Source organism: Oncorhynchus clarkii, chromosome 1 (assembly GCF_045791955.1).
Source record: "Oncorhynchus clarkii lewisi isolate Uvic-CL-2024 chromosome 1, UVic_Ocla_1.0, whole genome shotgun sequence".
Lineage (NCBI taxonomy): Eukaryota > Metazoa > Chordata > Actinopteri > Salmoniformes > Salmonidae > Oncorhynchus > Oncorhynchus clarkii.
Window position 1 is genome coordinate 82,523,803 of NC_092147.1, and position 18,247 is coordinate 82,542,049.

Genomic DNA, 18,247 nt, shown 5'->3' on the forward strand with positions numbered 1-18,247 from the left:
GGAAAGGGAGATAGAAGGGGAGAGGAGAGGAAGGGAGAGTGTGTGTGAAGGTGTGTGTAAGAGAGAGAGACAGAGAGAGAGAGAGAGAGAGAGAGAGAGAGAGAGATGGAGGAAAGAACAATTTATTAAAGTGACCTCTAACATGTACACCCTGACCCCATTGACACTGCTACTCTCTCTCTCTCTCTGTGTGTGTGTGAACCTGACTCAGCAGCCTAGTATCTGCTCTAATTAGTTCTCCAGTTGAGAGGCTGTGAGATAGTAATGACCAAACACAGAGGGGGGCACTAGTGTGTATGTGAACTTTACACTACATGTACAGTGCCTTGCGAAAGTATTCGGCCCCCTTGAACTTTGCGACCTTTTGCCACATTTCAGGCTTCAAACATAAAGATATAAAACTGTATTTTTTTGTGAAGAATCAACAACAAGTGGGACAGAATCATGAAGTGGAACGACAATGATTGGATATTTCAAACTTTTTTAACAAATCAAAAACTGAAAAATTGGGCGTGCAAAATTATTCAGCCCCTTTACTTTCAGTGCAGCAAACTCTCTCCAGAAGTTCAGTGAGGATCTCTGAATGATCCAATGTTGACCTAAATGACTAATGATGATAAATACAATCCACCTGTGTGTAATCAAGTCTCCGTATAAAATGCACCTGCACTGTGATAGTCTCAGAGGTCCGTTAAAAGCGCAGAGAGCATCATGAAGAACAAGGAACACACCAGGCAGGTCCGAGATACTGTTGTGAAGAAGTTTAAAGCCGGATTTGGATACAAAAAGATTTCCCAAGCTTTAAACATCCCAAGGAGCACTGTGCAAGCGATAATATTGAAATGGAATGAGTATCAGACCACTGCAAATCTACCAAGACCTGGCCGTCCCTCTAAACTTTCAGCTCATACAAGGAGAAGACTGATCAGAGATGCAGCCAAGAGGCCCATGATCACTCTGGATGAACTGCAGAGATCTACAGCTGAGGTGGGAGACTCTGTCCATAGGACAACAATCAGTCGTATATTGCACAAATCTGGCCTTTATGGAAGAGTGGCAAGAAGAAAGCCATTTCTTAAAGATATCCATAAAAAGTGTCGTTTAAAGTTTGCCACAAGCCACCTGGGAGACACACCAAACATGTGGAAGAAGGTGCTCTGGTCAGATGAAACCAAAATTGAACTTTTTGGCAACAATGCAAAACGTTATGTTTGGCGTAAAAGCAACACAGCTGAACACACCATCCCCACTGTCAAACATGGTGGTGGCAGCATCATGGTTTGGGCCTGCTTTTTTTCAGCAGGGACAGGGAAGATGGTTCAAATTGATGGGAAGATGGATGGAGCCAAATAGAGGACCATTCTGGAAGAAAACCTGATGGAGTCTGCAAAAGACCTGAGACTGGGACGGAGATTTGTCTTCCAACAAGACAATGATCCAAAACATAAAGCAAAATCTACAATGGAATGGTTCAAAATAAACATATCCAGGTGTTAGAATGGCCAAGTCAAAGTCCAGACCTGAATCCAATCGAGAATCTGTGGAAAGAACTGAAAACTGCTGTTCACAAATGCTCTCCATCCAACCTCACTGAGCTCGAGCTGTTTTGCAAGTAGGAATGGGAAAACATTTCAGTCTCTCGATGTGCAAAACTGATAGAGACATATCCCAAGCGACTTACAGCTGTAATCGCAGCAAAAGGTGGCGTTACAAAGTATTAACTTAAGGGGGCTGAATAATTTTGCACGCCCAATTTTTCAGTTTTTGATTTGTTAAAAAAGTTTGAAATATCCAATAAATGTCGTTCTACTTCATGATTGTGTCCCACTTGTTGTTGATTCTTCACAAAAAAATACAGTTTTATATCTTTATGTTTGAAGCCTGAAATGTGGCAAAAGGTCGCAAAGTTCAAGGGGGCCGAATACTTTCGCAAGGCACTGTACTTACAGCCTAGTGCTGGCCTCTATTGCTAACCTAGTGTAGAGCTAAACTGCAGAAAGCCAGCTGTACAAGACGAGTGCAACAATGACTCAACCATCACAGGTACAGTACAACAGACACACCCACATACAGAACGAGTGTCCGAGGGCAACAGCAATGTAATTAGCCTTTTAGATTTGTTATAACACTTTTTTGGGTTACTACATGATTCCATACATGTTATTTCCTAGTTTTGATGTCTCCGCTATTATTCTACAATGTGGAAAACAGTAAAAATAAAGAAAAACCCTGAAATGAGTAGGTGTTCTAAAATCTTTGACTGGTAGAGTACATCCATAAGTTCAAAGCCTGTTTCATAGAGAATGTAACAATCTGGACTATACAGCTCTGGAAGAAATGAAGAAACCACTGCAAAATGATCCGTTTCTCTGGTTTGACTATTTATAGGTATGTGTTTGGGTAAAATGAACATTTCTGTTTTATTCTATAAACTACTGACAACGTTTCTCCCAAATTCAAAATAAAAATATTGTAATTTAGAGCATTTATTTGCAGAAAATGCAACTGGTCAAAATAATAAAAAAGATGCATTGTCAGACCTCGAATAATGCGAAGAAAATAAGTTCATATTCATTTTTAAACGAGGTCAGAAATCAATATTTGGTGGAATAACCCTGATTTTCAATCACAGCTTTCATGCGTCTTGGAATGCTCTCCACCAGTCTTTCACATTGATGTTGGGTGACTTTATGTCACTCCTGGCACAAAAATTCAAGGCTTGTGACCAGGCTTGTGACCATCCATCTTCCTCTTGATCACATTCCAGAGGTTTTCAATGGGGTTCAGGTCTGGAGATTGGGCTGGCCATGACAGGGTCTTGATCTGGTGAGATGAGTCATCTCGCAGTGTTTGTCATTACACCCTGATGAAGACAGCTTGTCTGTGGAAACGTTGGACATAAATATTATTGCATCTGAGCTCCTAGAGTGTACAGCTCTCCTTTATTATTTTTTGTGTTCTACTCCGCTAGCCAGCACCTTGCCTAAATAGGTGTGTGTTTCTTTCGCCCCTAGGTCCTCCATCCACACCTTGATTGACCTGGCTGTGTGGCATGGAGCATTGTCCTGCTGGAAAAACCAATCCTCAGAGTTGGGGAACATTGTCTTCCAGGACAACCTTGTACGTGGCTTGATTCATGCGTCCTTCACAAAGACAAATCTGTCTGATTCCTGCCTTACTGAAGCACCCCAAGATCATCACTGATCCTCCACCAAATTTATCAGTGGGTGCAAGACCTGGAGAGGCCTACAAGCCACAGTGTCTCGCACAACACTTTTGTTATTTTGACCAGTTGTCATTTTCTGCAAATAAATGCTCTAAATGACAATATTTTTATTTGGAATTTGGGAGAAATGTTGTCAGGAGTTTATAGAATAAAACCGAAATTGTAATTTTACCCAAACACATACTTATAGTAAAACCAGAGAAATGGATACTTTGCAGTGGTTTTAATGTTTTCCAGAGCTGTATAACTTACTTTGAAGAGATGATGGTGATCAAGTCTAAATAGGGTTTGGTGTTTGGTGTGTGGTAGTCTAAATTCAGTGTACTTGTCTTCAAATGCCATTTCCCTAAAGTTAGACTTTTGCCAACTCATTTTCTTCAATTTATGTGCGGTGATCCTTAGATTCTCCAAACTTGCCCAGAGGGAATTGTTGAAATGTTGTACATTTTTTATTCTAAATAACATTTCCTTTGAGAAATGTGCCCAAAATGTACTTTACGTACATGTCTTTAGTATTTTAGAGATAGAAAGATGAAAAAAATATTTTGACATTTGTAGGAGGATAAATACCCATTGAACAAAGGACAGGCTGCCAGAAATCATTTCCATTCAAGCTGGCCAGTGTGGCAGCCATCTCGGCGCCAAGGCTATGTATAATACAATGAGATGAAAATCCTTCCTGTTATACTTCTAATTCAACCTCAATACTCAGTCAACTCCACTGAAGATTATGTGGGTGCCTCAGACATTCATCTGGATTGTGATCAGTGTACACTACAATACATTCTTTTTTTTTCCTCAGTAGAAACCTTTTTGGTTCCAGGTAGAACTCTTTTTAGTTCCAGTTAGAATCCTATGTGGAAAGGGTTCTAGATGAAACCCAAAGGGTTCTACCTGGAACTAATAGGGGCTATTCGAAGGGGTCTCCTATGGGGACAGCCAAAGAACCCTTTTAGGTTCTAGATAGCACTTTTTTTCTGAGGGTGTAGGCTACAGAAGTGACTAGGGTCTGGGAATCATGATGGACTGTCTTGGTAACTTTGAAAAGGGGAGAAAAAAATCAGTGAAGGTCCTCTTCAGACAGACAACTCTCCCAACAAATCACCAGTGTGACTATGTGGAGATGAAAATGCAGGCAGGAATTGTGCTCATGAAAAACTCTTACCATAGCCTGTAGGCAGACATGACAGAAGGTCATGATTCTAAACCAAAGTTAGCAGGCAAGACCTTTGCAGTGGTTTTAGTGAAGGCAGTTGAAGCAAACTAGTCACTTGTGAAATGGACTCATTAAAAATAACCTCAGTGATCTCCATCTAGCTAGCTACTGTTTTGTGTCCGGGGGATGTTTACGCTAGGGCAGCCAGTGGATAAGGCAGTGCCCTCTCCTTTATGCCAAACTGACGTCTAAGTACAGACGTGTATGTTAGAATATTGGTACATTGTGGGAGTCAAGCCGTCTGTCTGAAGGGACTACACACAGCCTGCCCCGGCCCCCACTCCCATAAAACAAAGTCACATTGAAACAGAACAAGATCTGGGGACGTATGTATCAAGTGTCTCAGAGAAGTGCTGATACTAGGCTGTGATACCAGGCTGTGATACCAGGCTGTGATACCAGGCTGTGATACCAGGCTGTGATAGCAGGCTGTGATAGCAGGCTGTGATACCAGGCTGTGATACCAGGCTGTGATACCAGGCTGTGTCAGACAAAGGCCCTAAAAAATGTAAAAGCCAGCCACCTAAGACATAGACTGTTCTCTGCTACGGCACGGCAAGCGCTACCGATGCACCAAGTCTGGAACCAACAGGACCCTGAACAGCTTCTACCCCCAAGCCATAAGACTGCTAAATAGATAGTTAAATCGTTAACCAGTAGCTACCCAGACGATCTGGATTGAACATTTTTGCACTAGCTCTTTTGACTCTTCACATTCGCAGCTGCTACTGTTTATTATCTATCCTTGTTGTCTAGTCACTTTATCCCTACCTATATGTAGATATCTACCTCAATTACCTATCGACTCGATACTGGTACCCCTTGTATATAGCCAAGTAATCGTTACTCATTGTGTATTTATTCCTCATGTTATTATTTTTCTATTCTTTCAATTTCTTTCTCTCTGCATTGTTGGTAAGAGCCCGTAGGTAAGCATTTCACTGATGGTCTACACCTATTGTTCACAATTTGGATTTGATTTGATCTAGGATTAGTTTTGCCTTTTACATCATGGACAGGAGGATCTGATCCAAGATCAATATTCCTATTCCGAGACGCTTTACAAATACGAGTCTTGATTCCTGGAGAAGAATCGTGGACAAGAAATGTCTGATTCCTCCACCTCTGTGAAGGTACTAGTAGCTAGTAGCTTCTTAGTTGTTGTTAAAACTTCTTATGGATCGGTGTCCCGTCCACGGGACAGTTGTTGCTCAATATGCATAATGTGACTAAAACGTTGTTTTAAACAACAACAACAAAATATGTGGTACATACAAGTGTCTTATATGGGCAAAAAGCTTACATTCTTGTTAATGTAACTGCACTGTCCAATTTACAGTAGCTATTACAGCGAAAACATACCATGCTCATGTTTGAGGATAGTGCACAACCACAAAACACTTTTATCACCACGACAGGTTTGAGACATTCACATCTGAAGGTAAATCATTTACTTACATTCTGAAATCTTGCTCTGATTTGTCATCCAAAGGGTCCCAGAGATAACATGTAGTGAAGTTTTGTTTGATAAAATCATTTTCATATCCTTAAAAGGTCCATATAGCATGCACGATCAATTTTGTATTTCCACTCGTTCATCTTGCAAAGAAAGAAATCTGTGAAAATCGTCCGGGTTAGGGAGGGTTTGGCCGGCGGGGATATCCTTGTCTCACTCCTGTGGCGCGCCGGGCGCAGTGCACGCTGACACGGTTGCCAGGTGTACGGTGTTCCATCCGACACATTGGTGCGGCTGGCTTCCGGGTTGGATGTGCATTGTGTCAAGAAGCAGTGCGGCTTGGTTGGGTTGTGTTTCGGAGGATGCGTGGCTCTCGACCTTTGCCTCTCCCGAGTCTGTACGGGAGTTGCAGTGATGAGACAAGACTGTAACTACTACCAATTGGATACTACGAAATTGGGGAGAAAAAAGGGGTGAATTTTTTTGTTTTCGTATATAAAAAAATTACATTTGTATGTATTCCTCAGACACTCTAAAAAGTAGCCAGCCTTTGCTATATCATTCTGCATTCATTATATCCACTGGAAAGTCAATTTTAGCCAGGAAGGCATGACATCATTGTGCGCCGATGACACGGGCAGTGTTCACTTGATTGACTGTATCTTTATCCAATGACCACCATTCGTTTTGAAACCGTGCTTTAAGTGAGTAGGTGGAAACCCTTTGTATGAAGACAAATCTTTCAGCTAACCAGCTAGCTCCCGATGAGTCGTGTGGCGTTTGGACATTTATGCATGACCATGTCAAAGCGCCGTCACGTTCTGACCTTAGTTCCTATATTTTGTCTTTGTGTTAGTATGGTCAGGGCATGAGTTGGGGTGGGCAGTCCATGTTCGTTTTCCTAGGTTGTGTTTATGTGTTTGGCCTGGTATGGTTCTCAATCAGAGGCAGGTGTCGTTCGTTGTCTCTGATTGAGAATCATACTTAGGTAGCCTTTTCCCACCTGTGCTTTGTGGGTGAATGTTTTCTGTTTAGTGTATGTCACCTTTCAGAACTGTTTCGTTTCATTCTCCGTTGTTATTTTGTTTAGTGTTCTGTTGAATAAATTAACATGGATACGTACCGCGCTGCATATTGGTCCGATCTCTCCTACTCCTCCTCAGACGAGGACGACGGACGTTACAAGCGCGTTACGCATGTCTGTGAGTTATGAAAACTAAGTGTTTTCTTCATTTTTAACTTACAATATGGCTCCTAATACTGGAAAAGCTAAATCAAAGTCCAGGTATACAGATTTTGGATGATATTCTAGCAGAAATCTACCGTGACTTTAGACAACAGCTAAAGGAGAGGATGCTACCTTAACTGAAATACCAGTCTTTATATTTATATTATTTTATATTGTAAATCCGAGCTAATGCAGTTGTTTGAATGGTTGCATAGTATTCATTTGAGAGATTTTTGAAATATTTTCTTTGATTGCTATATATATATATATATATATATATATATATATATATACTGTATATATAATCCCTAATTAAATATGTGTATGAACAGCAAACAAGGCAGTCGAAAGCCACAACATGTCAAAGTCAACATAGAATACACATTGGGTCCCCGACTGGCGCAGTGGTCTAACACACTGCAGTACCTGATTCCAATCCAGGCTGCATCACATCCGGCCGTGATTGGTCCCACAGGGCGGCCCACAATTTGCCCAGCGTCGTCCCGGTTTGGCCAGGGTAGGCGTCATTGTAAATAAGAATATGTACTGACTTGCCTAGTTAAATAAAGGTTAATTAATAAAACTAAACAAATAATTGATACACACACACTTCACCACAGTGTTCCTCCTACTCTATATAATATATGTTTATAGATGTGTTGTTTATTTGATGTATTGCTAAGTAATAAACTTGAGTTCTTACTGATTTAAAAAAAAAAGATCTTCAATAGTGGTAAAGACTGACTTCAAAGAGACCACATTCAAGTCTTCCATCCCACACTTAGTCTGACTGCTGCTTTCTCTGGCTCCACAACCAGGGCCTGATCCTTAATTAAGAATAGACTTATCTGAGCTCTGTGAAGGTACTAGTAGCTAGTAGCATCTTAGCTGTTATTAAGAAGACACTTATCTAAGGCCATGGCTGACTGGTCACACATTTCACAAATCATTAAAAAGGGTTCCAAAGGGTTCTTCAGTTGTCTCTGTAGGAGAACCCTTTTTGGTTCCTTGTAGGATCCTCTGTGGAAAGGGTTATTCCTGGAACAAAAAAGGGCTCTTCAAAGGGTTCTCCTATGGGGACAACCAAAGAACCCTTTTAGGTTCTAGATAGCACCTTTTTAATAAAAAATATTTTACAATGAGTGTACTGTGTAGCTCCTTTCTTTATGGGCTGATTTCCCTGGACTGACAATTGCTTCTCTATGGGCTGATTTCCCTGGACTAACAAGTGCTTCTCTATGGGCTGATTTCCCTGGACTAACAAGTGCTTCTCTATGGGCTGATTTCCCTGGACTAACAAGTGCTTCTCTATGGGCTGATTTCCCTGGACTAACAAGTGCTTCTCTATGGGCTGATTTCCCTGGACTAACAAGTGCTTCTCTATGGGCTGATTTCCCTGGACTGACAATTGATTTTCTATGGGCTGATTTCCCTGGACTAACAAGTGCTTCTCTATGGGCTGATTTCCCTGGAAAACAGGTGCTTCTCTATGGGCTGATTTCTCTGGACTAAGAAGCACCTCCAAGGGACAACCTCTACTGTGTGTTAGTTTAGAAATAGACTAAGTCTGTCTGGGAAACCACCCTTACATGCTTTATATGTATTAAACTAGGTTGCTGGATAACTTGGTAGAGAATGGGTGAAGTTAGGCCGTGTGTTGCTCGTGTGAATGTCCAGCCTAACTGTGTTTGTGTTGCTCATGTGAATGTCCAGCCTAACTGTGTTTGTGTTAATCATGTGAATGTCCAGCCTAACTGTGTTTGTATTGCTCATGTGAATGTCCAGCCTAACTGTGTTTGTATTGCTCATGTGAATGTCCAGCCTAACTGTGTTTGTGTTGCTCATGTGAATGTCCAGCCTAACTGTGTTTGTGTTGCTCATTTGAATGTCCAGCCTAACTGTGCTTGTGTTGCTCATGTGAATGTCCAGCCTAACTGTGTTTGTGTTGCTCATGTGAATGTCCAGCCTAACTGTGTTTGTGTTGCTAATGTGAATGTCCAGCCTAACTGTGTTTGTATTGCTCATGTGAATGTCCAGCCTAACTGGTACATTTGTGTTTCATTTCTTATACTAGGTTTGAAATCCCATCTTTCTTCATGGTTTTGACTTCCCATTGGGATTACAGTTTTTCGCTTTGGTGCATTTCTTAGATCAAAAGTGCAATTCTTGGTACTACTTGTACAAATTCCAAATCATCTAGTCACTTGTACACATCATTAAAGCCATTTCTTATTCCTTTGAACAAATTGCAATTGATAATGTACAAGTGTCAGCTTTTTTCCACATTATCAATTGCTCATGTCATGTTGATAAAAATATGGTAGATGGTTCTCTGTTGAATAGTCTTACCCCTCAAAACATCTAGGCATTAGTTCCTTGCATAAGCCATTACATGCAAAATTGTTGAACTATTTGTTATAAACTGTCAAGCATAGTTCTACACACATTTCTATTAGACCTTTTGTACAAACACGTGAATTGATGAATCGTGCAGGTGAAATTGACCCTCACTCATGAAGGAATGTAAAGTCTTAGTTCACTGCATTTTTCCCCACATAGTACTGCAAGATTACCTCAAACCGGTGGCAGAGGACGCCTTTTCACACCTCAACAGAAGGAGGCTATTTGTACCATGGTCCTAGCAAACAATGCCATGAGACTCAGGGAAATACAAAAGGACCATTATAGAAGACAACGATGTCTTTGAAAACATCCATACGGTTAGCATCTCAACCATCGACAGGGTGCTGCATAGAAACCAGATGAGTATGAAACAGCTGTACCGTGTACCATTCCAAAGGAATGAGGACAGCGTTAAGGAGCTACGGTACCAGTATCTACAGGTAAAACATATATCTATGTAACTACTTTACAGCAACATTTTATAGTGATACATTGTACAGTAAGCATAAACTGCACACATTTCCATTGCTGTGGAAGGATCATGCAATATATGTACATTTTATGTCACTCTTCCTTACCAAAACAAATTCAACTGTGTGTTCTGGGATATAGAGTATAATGGAGTTGGAATCAAGCGAACCCTCTCACAACTTTGTATACGTGGATGAGGCTGGCTTCAACCTGACCAAATGCAGAAGGCGGGGTCGGAATATCATCGGTCACAGAGCTACTGTGGATTTGCCAGGCCAACGGGGAGGAAATATCACCATGTGTGCTGCTATTTCGGAGCATGGTCCCCTACCCATATCCCCCTTATAGGGCCATACAACACCCAGCATCTACTCAACGTTTTAGAGACTCTCTACAGAGCTCTCATCCCTGATGATGAGCGGGGTATTTTTAGAGAGGATTTGCCAAAGTATGTGGTCTTTTGTGATAATGTGAGTTTCCATCGATCAAACATCATAAGGCAATGGTTTGTGACCCACCCGAGGATGCTCATAGAATTCCTCCCACCTTATTCACCATTCCTTAACCCAATTGAGAAGTTACTTTCAGCATGGAGGTGGAAGGTGTACGATCGTCAGCCACACACACAGATGACCGTGCTGGCTGCAATGGATGCAGCATGTGAGGACATCAGAGTAGACGCCTGCAGAGGATGGATAAGGCATTCCAAAAGATTCTTTCCACATTGCATTGGAAGGGAAAATATCCGGTGTGATGTGGATGAGAATATGTGGGCCGACAGACAGGAACGTCTGGATGTGTAGAGACAGCACAACAGTGCTGCGGGCAAAGTTGTGCCTTAGGGGTGGTTTCCTGTGTTTCTTTCTAATTTAGTTTTTTCTCCTTTGTGCCCCTTGGGTTGTCCAGTCTCTTTCAATCAATAACCCACATACAGTAATATGTAAATAGTACTGTTGAAATTGATATATGCCATAGAAGTGCAGCCTTGTGCATTTTCAATACAGTAACTGTCATCCAAACTGTAGCCTAAGTTTACATCAGGTAATACTGTCAAAGTACACAGTTACATTGACAACATGCCTAAACATGTTGACAACCTTGTTCGTGAACAATGACTCAATGACTCATTGACTCATTCTGATGAAACTGACATGATCATTGGCATGAATATTTACTTTTGAGATATGTACTAAGGATTTTTAGTGACTGACTAGCTTTAGAAACATGTCTATTGTATATTGCAGTTTGTACAAATTGTTCTGAGAAATGCACTTATTATTTTGCACATGTTAGAGATGATGTGAAAAATGCACCAAAGCGACTGAGAAAAACTATAATCAGACACAAAGGACAGCGGCCATATTACATTCCTTCTGGGTGATTGTATAACCAGCCTTTTCTATTCTCTCCCCTGGAATCATGTGAGATGTCCTCTGCAAGCACAACTGTGAAAGACAAGGCCATTCACACACACTGATGCATGTGCATCCACGCACAACCCACACTCACACACCCACACACAGTATACACAATGTGCCTGTCATTGGGAGCAGAGACAATGAGTGTGTTGCAGAGACAATGAGTGTGTTGCAGAGACAATGAGTGTGTTGCAGAGACAATGAGTGTGTTGCAGAGACAATGAGTGTGTTGCAGAGACAAAGCCTGTAATCCCAGCATTGTATCTCACTACGACACACCCAACACACAAATAGGCGAACACATGAACGTAAACACACCTAAGAGGAACGACAACATCACCCTTCCTTTCTCCCTCACACATACAATCCAAGCGTGGTAGAGGGAGAGAAAGGATCCAGAGGTCACTGGGGGTCAGGGGATACTAACGGTCAGGGTTCAACTCCGCCTCAGGCTGGGGTTTAATCCCATTAGGGTTGACCTGAAAGTCTGACAGTACATGGTGAGAATTATTCATGGACCTTAGTTTGACCAGCTACGGCTAAACTTGACTGGGAATACACATACTGGATTCTCACATACCGTCTCTGCTATTCAACTCATTAATGAGTGATTCTGTTTGTCACCTTTAATTACAGTGTGTTTGTGTTTATGAGAGAGGGAGAGATCCTGTGTACTTTATTTACTGAGTAAATATTTTGAAGGGGCCTCAGCTGATCAGGTCAGAAATTCAGAACACAGTTTTCAGAAACAGTTGAAGTCAGAAGTTTACATACACCTTAGCCAAATACATTTAAACTCAGTTTTTCACAATTCCTGACATTTAATCCTAGTAAAAATGCCCTGTCTTAGGTCAGTTAGGATCACTACTTTATTTTAAGAATGTGAAATGTCAGAATAATTAGTAGAGAGAATGATTTATTTCAGCCTTTGTTTCTTTCATCACATTCCCAGCTGGTTAGAAGTTTACATACCCTCAATTAGTATTTGGTTGCATTGCCTTTAAATTGTTTAACTTGGGTCAAACGTTTCGGGTAGCCTTCCACAAGCTTCCCACAATAAGTTGGATGAATTTTGGCCCATTCCTCCTGATAGAGCTGGTGTAACTGAGTCAGGTTTGTAGGCTTCCTTGCTCGCCCACGCTTTTTCAGTTCTGCCCACAAATTTCTGATAGGATTGAAGTCAGGGCTTTGTGATGGCCACTCCAATAGCTTGACTTTGTTGTCCTTAAGCCATTTTGCCACAACTTAGGAAGTATGCTTGGGATCTTTGTCCATTTGGAAGACCCATTTGCGACCAAGCTTTAACTTCCTGACTGATGTCTTGAGATGTTGCTTCAATATATCCACATAATTTCCTCACTCGTGATGCCATCTATTTTGTGAAGTGCACCAGTCCCTCCTGCAGCAAAGCACCCCCACCTGCCACCCCTGTGCTTCATGGTTAGGATGGTGTTCTTCGGCTTGCAAGCCTCCCCCTTTTTCCTCCAAACATAACAATGGTCATTACAGCCAAACAGTTATATTTTTGTTTCATCAGACCAGAGGACACTTCTCCAAAAAGTACGATCTTTGTCCCCATTGCAATTTGCAATTGCAAACCTTAGTCTGGCTTTTTTATGGCGGTTTTGGAGCAGTGGCTTCTTCCTTGCTGAGCGGCCTTTCAGGTTATGTCGATATAGGACTCGTTTTACTCTGGATATAGATGCTTTTGCACCTGTTTCCTCCAGCATCTTCACAAGGTCCTTGTGAAGACAGAACGTGTCTCCTTCCTGAGCGGTATGATGGCTGCATGGTCCCATGGTGTTTATGTTTGCGTACTATTGTTTGTACAGATGAACGTGGTACCTTCAGGCATTTGGAAATTGCTCCCAAGGATGAACGAGACTTGTGGAGGTCTACAATTTTTTTATGAGGTATTGGCTGATTTCTTTTGATTTTCCCATGATTTCAAGCAAACAGTCACTGAGTTTGAGGTTGGCTTTGAAATACATCCACAGGTATACCTCCTATTGACTCAAATTATATCAATTAGCCTACCAGAAGCTTCTAAAGGCATTACATAATTTTCTGGAATTTTCTAAGCTGTTTAATGGCACAGTCAACTTAGTGTATGTAAACTTCTGACCCACTGGAATTGTGATACAGTGAATTTTAAGTGAAATTATCTGTCTGTAAACAATTGTTGGAAAAATTGCTTGCGTCATGCACAAAGTAGATGTCCTAACCGACTTGCCAAAAGTCATTAAAAAGAGTTTTGTGTCACAGTACAACGTCTTCATTTTGGAGATCCAGGAACGTAACTAAAACTTCACACACGTTAATGTCTACTTCCCCTCTCTTAACTTTTCTTTCTGTGTATCTTTCATGTGACATTTTATTCATTTATCAGTAGTGAGGTATTTCCTTACTGGCCACCCGTGGGGGTTGAACCCACAACACTGGCATTGCAAGCACCATGTTCTACCAACTGAGCCACACAGGATCTTTCAAACTACGTAATGTTTACAGTGGAAGTCACCATCTCCCAAAGCATCAATCAGACTCAGCGATAGGCTATGATGTAGATCCAGATAGTAAACAGCATAGTGGGTCAATTTCCGCTACAACTAAGAGGGTTGAAGCGCGAGGCTCAACTTCTCCCCCGTTTTGGTGCCCTGGCTTCCACGCTGTGAACAAAGTGAAGGGAACCCGTGCACATGTGCAGATACTGTGTGTGACTGTGTGAGAGCAAAGTCTTGCATCTCACTCATCTCAATATCTGCAGTGCTGCTCGTGGCAACATAATTTCGCTGTGTCTACCTTTCAGGTTAGGTGTGTATTTTAACCACCCTGTGGTGGGCTTGGAGTGTTGCCATGGTAACGGTTAGATGAAAGAGATTAGTCAAAGTGTGCAGATAAAAGCCACAGTGATGGCAGGACAAAAATACAGACTTAAGAAAGAGAAGGAGGAGAGAATAAAGACTTGAAGGAAGAAAGAGAGAGGGAGCCAAGTGTAATAGGGAGGAGGGATTGGTGCGGCAAGCAAGTAATGGAGGAAAAGGAGAGGAATGAGAAAAGACATGAGAAAGGACATGAGAAAGGACATGGAAAAGAACATGGAAAGAAGGAGGAGAGATAAATTGTTGATTTAGAATGAGTGAGATAAGAGAAGAGGAGTAGAGAAGGGAGGAGAAGAGGAGAGAAGGGAGGAGAAGAGGAGAGAAGGGAGGAGAAGAGGAGAGAAGGGAGGAGAAGAGGAGAGAAGGGAGGAGAGAAGGGGGGAGAAGAGGAGAGAAGGGGGGAGAAGAGGAGAGAAGGGAGGAGAAGAGGAGAGAAGGGGGAGAAGAGGAGAGAAGGGAGGAGAAGAGGAGAGAAGGGAGGAGAAGAGGAGAGAAGGGAGGAGAAGAGGAGAGAAGGGAGGAGAGAAGGGGGAGAAGAGGAGAGAAGGGGGGAGAAGAGGAGAGAAGGGAGGAGAAGAGGAGAGAAGGGGGGAGAAGAGGAGAGAAGGGAGGAGAAGAGGAGGAGAAGAGGAGAGAAGGGGGGAGAAGAGGAGAGAAGGGAGGAGAAGAGGAGAGAAGGGAGGGGAAGAGGAGAGAAGGGGGAGAAGAGGAGAGAAGGGAGGAGAAGAGGAGAGAAGGGAGGAGAAGAGGAGAGAAGGGAGGAGAAGAGGAGAGAAGGGAGGAGAAGAGGAGAGAAGGGAGGAGAAGAGGAGAGAAGGGGGGAGAAGAGGAGAGAAGGGAGGAGAAGAGGAGAGAAGGGAGGAGAAGAGGAGAGAAGGGGGGAGAAGAGGAGAGAAGGGAGGAGAAGAGGAGAGAAGGGAGGAGAAGAGGAGAGAAGGGGGGAGAAGAGGAGAGAAGGGGGGAGAAGAGGAGAACCATTGACCAAATAGGCTCTTCCAGATGTGACTGCATAAAACCACAGGCAGATTTGTATTCACTCTGGGACATTCCAAAGAGAGAGAGAGCCCCCCCCCCCCCCCCCCCCCCCCCACACACACACACACACTGAGGTGTGAGAGTACAACTGTCCTTTTTCTCTGTCTCCCTCTCTCCTGCTCTGTTTTAAGCTCAAACATTATGACCTCCCAGAGTTAGTCGTTTGCACAGCAGATTATCGAGTCAGAGAGACAGAAAGAGAGAGAGAGAGAGAAATAGGGAGAGGGATGGGGAGGAGAGGGTTTCCAAAGCAATACTTTTCTCCTGGCCTTGTCGTGTCTTTGGCTATGCCGGCTTAAGTGATATGACATGCTATTCTATAAAACCCTTTCTCTGTAATTAATATTACCTGATTACGCTAATCATGTAAATGTAATTAACTAGAAAGTTGGGGCACCACGAAAGAGTGTTTATAGAGCTGTTATCTTCCGACTAAACTCTTAAAGACCTAGTAGTCTTTTACATCAGTAGCAGTCAATATTTAATCGTCACTTTATTCAGTCTCATCTGAAAGTTGTAAATTCTTGGTTATCTTCACGAACCCTGGCTAACTATTTGAATCAGCAATACAAAATTGGGTTTAATTATTTATTTACTAAATACCCAAATAATCACACAGAATTACATCTACACAGAATGGGAGATACATTGATTAGAAATGATGTCATAAAGGAAAACGTCCCTAGCGGACGGAAGAGATATGACGGCTGGTTACACAAAGAAAGGGGGTTGGGTTTTGAATGAAAGAGCGGGAAGACTGAAAGAGCGGGAAGACTGTGTGTGCATTCTAAATGACCACCCATTTGGAAAAGGAAATTGCAAGGAATATTTACTCTGAGCTGCGCTTCAATAGGTTGGTCGTGGATGGAAGGCCGGGTTGCCCAGCAGGGATCTCTTGTCCTCTGAAGAATGTCTCTGGTGGTAAACTGGATACATTGTAGTATCATTGTGTGTCTTAGATGGGATACGTCGTCCGTCCTTTCCTCGCTCAAATTTACAGCGGCTGCTTCTAACTCAACGGTTAGGAGGTATCACTTCTGGAGTGAATAAGAGTTCAAAGTTCATACCAAGTTGCCATACTTTTAAGCTCGTGCTATATTCTGGCTGGTATAGTTGAAATTAATCCTTTCTGCGTGTCTCTTCACATTGAACACGATGCTAATTTCGTTAGGTTATTATTTGAGCCCTTTTAACGTAGGACCGTCGTCCTCACGTCCTCGGAACAGAAAGTTGAATTTTCGTCAACTGGTTTATATAGTGGTGAAAGAAGGGCGTGTTTCATAGTTTACAACCAAAGTCTGTTCACTTGGGCGGGGTCTCTGAGTGAGCAGAGTTTCTCTATGACAAACCGTTCTCTCATTTAAGAAGCTAAAATTACATTTAATCTTTTCACAAATAGTTTCATATTTAAACATTTAAATTGCACAACAATTCCATGTGAATCTGATAACTAGAATGTGTAAACTTTCCAAGATACAGTTTATGTCATCCTGTCATTAGTGGTAATGTCTCAGACAGCAACTGATCTGAGATCATATTCATTAAGTGCCAACGCATATTTTCAACTGGTTGGATTACCGAAATATGGTTCCGTTTCCCACCTTTCGATGTTACCAGACTCTCTATGTTACAAAGGCTTTACAAGAGTCAACTCTATAAAGTAGAGAGAGAGAAAAGGGGAAAGGTATTTATGGGGGTCATAAACCTCCCCCAACAGGCCAACGTCATGACACCCTCTACATATCTAGTGTGTGTGTGTGTGTGTGTGTGTGTGTGTGTGTGTGTGTGTGTGTGCGCGTGTGCTTACCGCTGGTAGTCATAGTGATCCTGGGGGTGACATCCAGGTCTATGGGGGCTCTGAAGGGGTATCCTCCCGCTACACCACAGCTCAGGAGCAGGAGAAGGGAGGACAGGGCAAAACACACACACACTGCCATCTACACACACACCCGCCAGGGGGAGAGAGTAGCCCTCCGACTACTACTCAGAGAGGAGGACACACACACACACACTGTGGAAAAACACACTCTCCTTCGCATCCGCTCATGCATCCATTCACATGAACACACACTAGTGAGCTGCCGTTCTCCTACTATTCAGAGCAAGAAACTCGCACACTCACTCTCCCGCTCAAGCAAAGAAACATTGTCACTTCGACACACACACACTGGAAGGCAGTCCTCTCTTCTCTCGGCAGACACACACACATATACACATATACAGCACACCGACGCAAACAAGCACTGGATTCTCTCTCCCTCTGGGCTGTTGGCTGAACCGGCTGGTTCATCTACTTGCTGCAGGTTCCATCTAGAGAGAAAACATGTCAGACTTTATCCAGTGTCATCTACACATGTCCAATCTACGTATTGCTGCCAGGAACTGTTGTCAAACTCCAAACTCTTCATTTATGCATTCAGCAATCATTAACATCATAACCAAAGCAATCATTACTGAGACATCACAACCACATTAATCATTACGGTAACATCACAACCACAGCAATCATTTAGATCACAAGCACATTAATCATTACAGTAACATCACAACCACAGCAATCATTAACATCACAACCAAAGCAATCATTTAGATCACAAGCACATTAATCATTACAGTAACATCACAACCAAAGCAATCATTACTGAAACATCACAACCACATTAATCATTACGGTAACATCACAAGCACATTAATCATTACAGTAACATCACAACCACATTAATCATTACGGTAACATCACAAGCACATTAATCATTATGGTAACATCACAAGCACATGAATCATTACGGTAACATCACAACCACAGTTAACACCACAAGCACATGAATTATTACGGTAACATTACAACCACAGCAATCATTAACATCACAACCACATTAATTATTACGGTAACATTACAACCACAGCAATCATTA

General features: G+C 42.2%; 1 protein-coding gene across 1 annotated transcript in view; it reads right to left on the reverse strand.

Moving 5' to 3' along the window:
• The window catches only part of LOC139417988 (semaphorin-4G-like), a 35,383-nt gene extending 18,114 nt beyond the window's left edge, over positions 1-17,269 (reverse strand). The window contains exon 1 of the mRNA XM_071167042.1: positions 17,140-17,269. Within this exon, the coding sequence (XP_071023143.1) occupies positions 17,140-17,269 (130 nt within the window). The remainder of the gene's footprint in view (positions 1-17,139) is intronic.
• Positions 17,270-18,247: the final 978 nt, after the last annotated feature.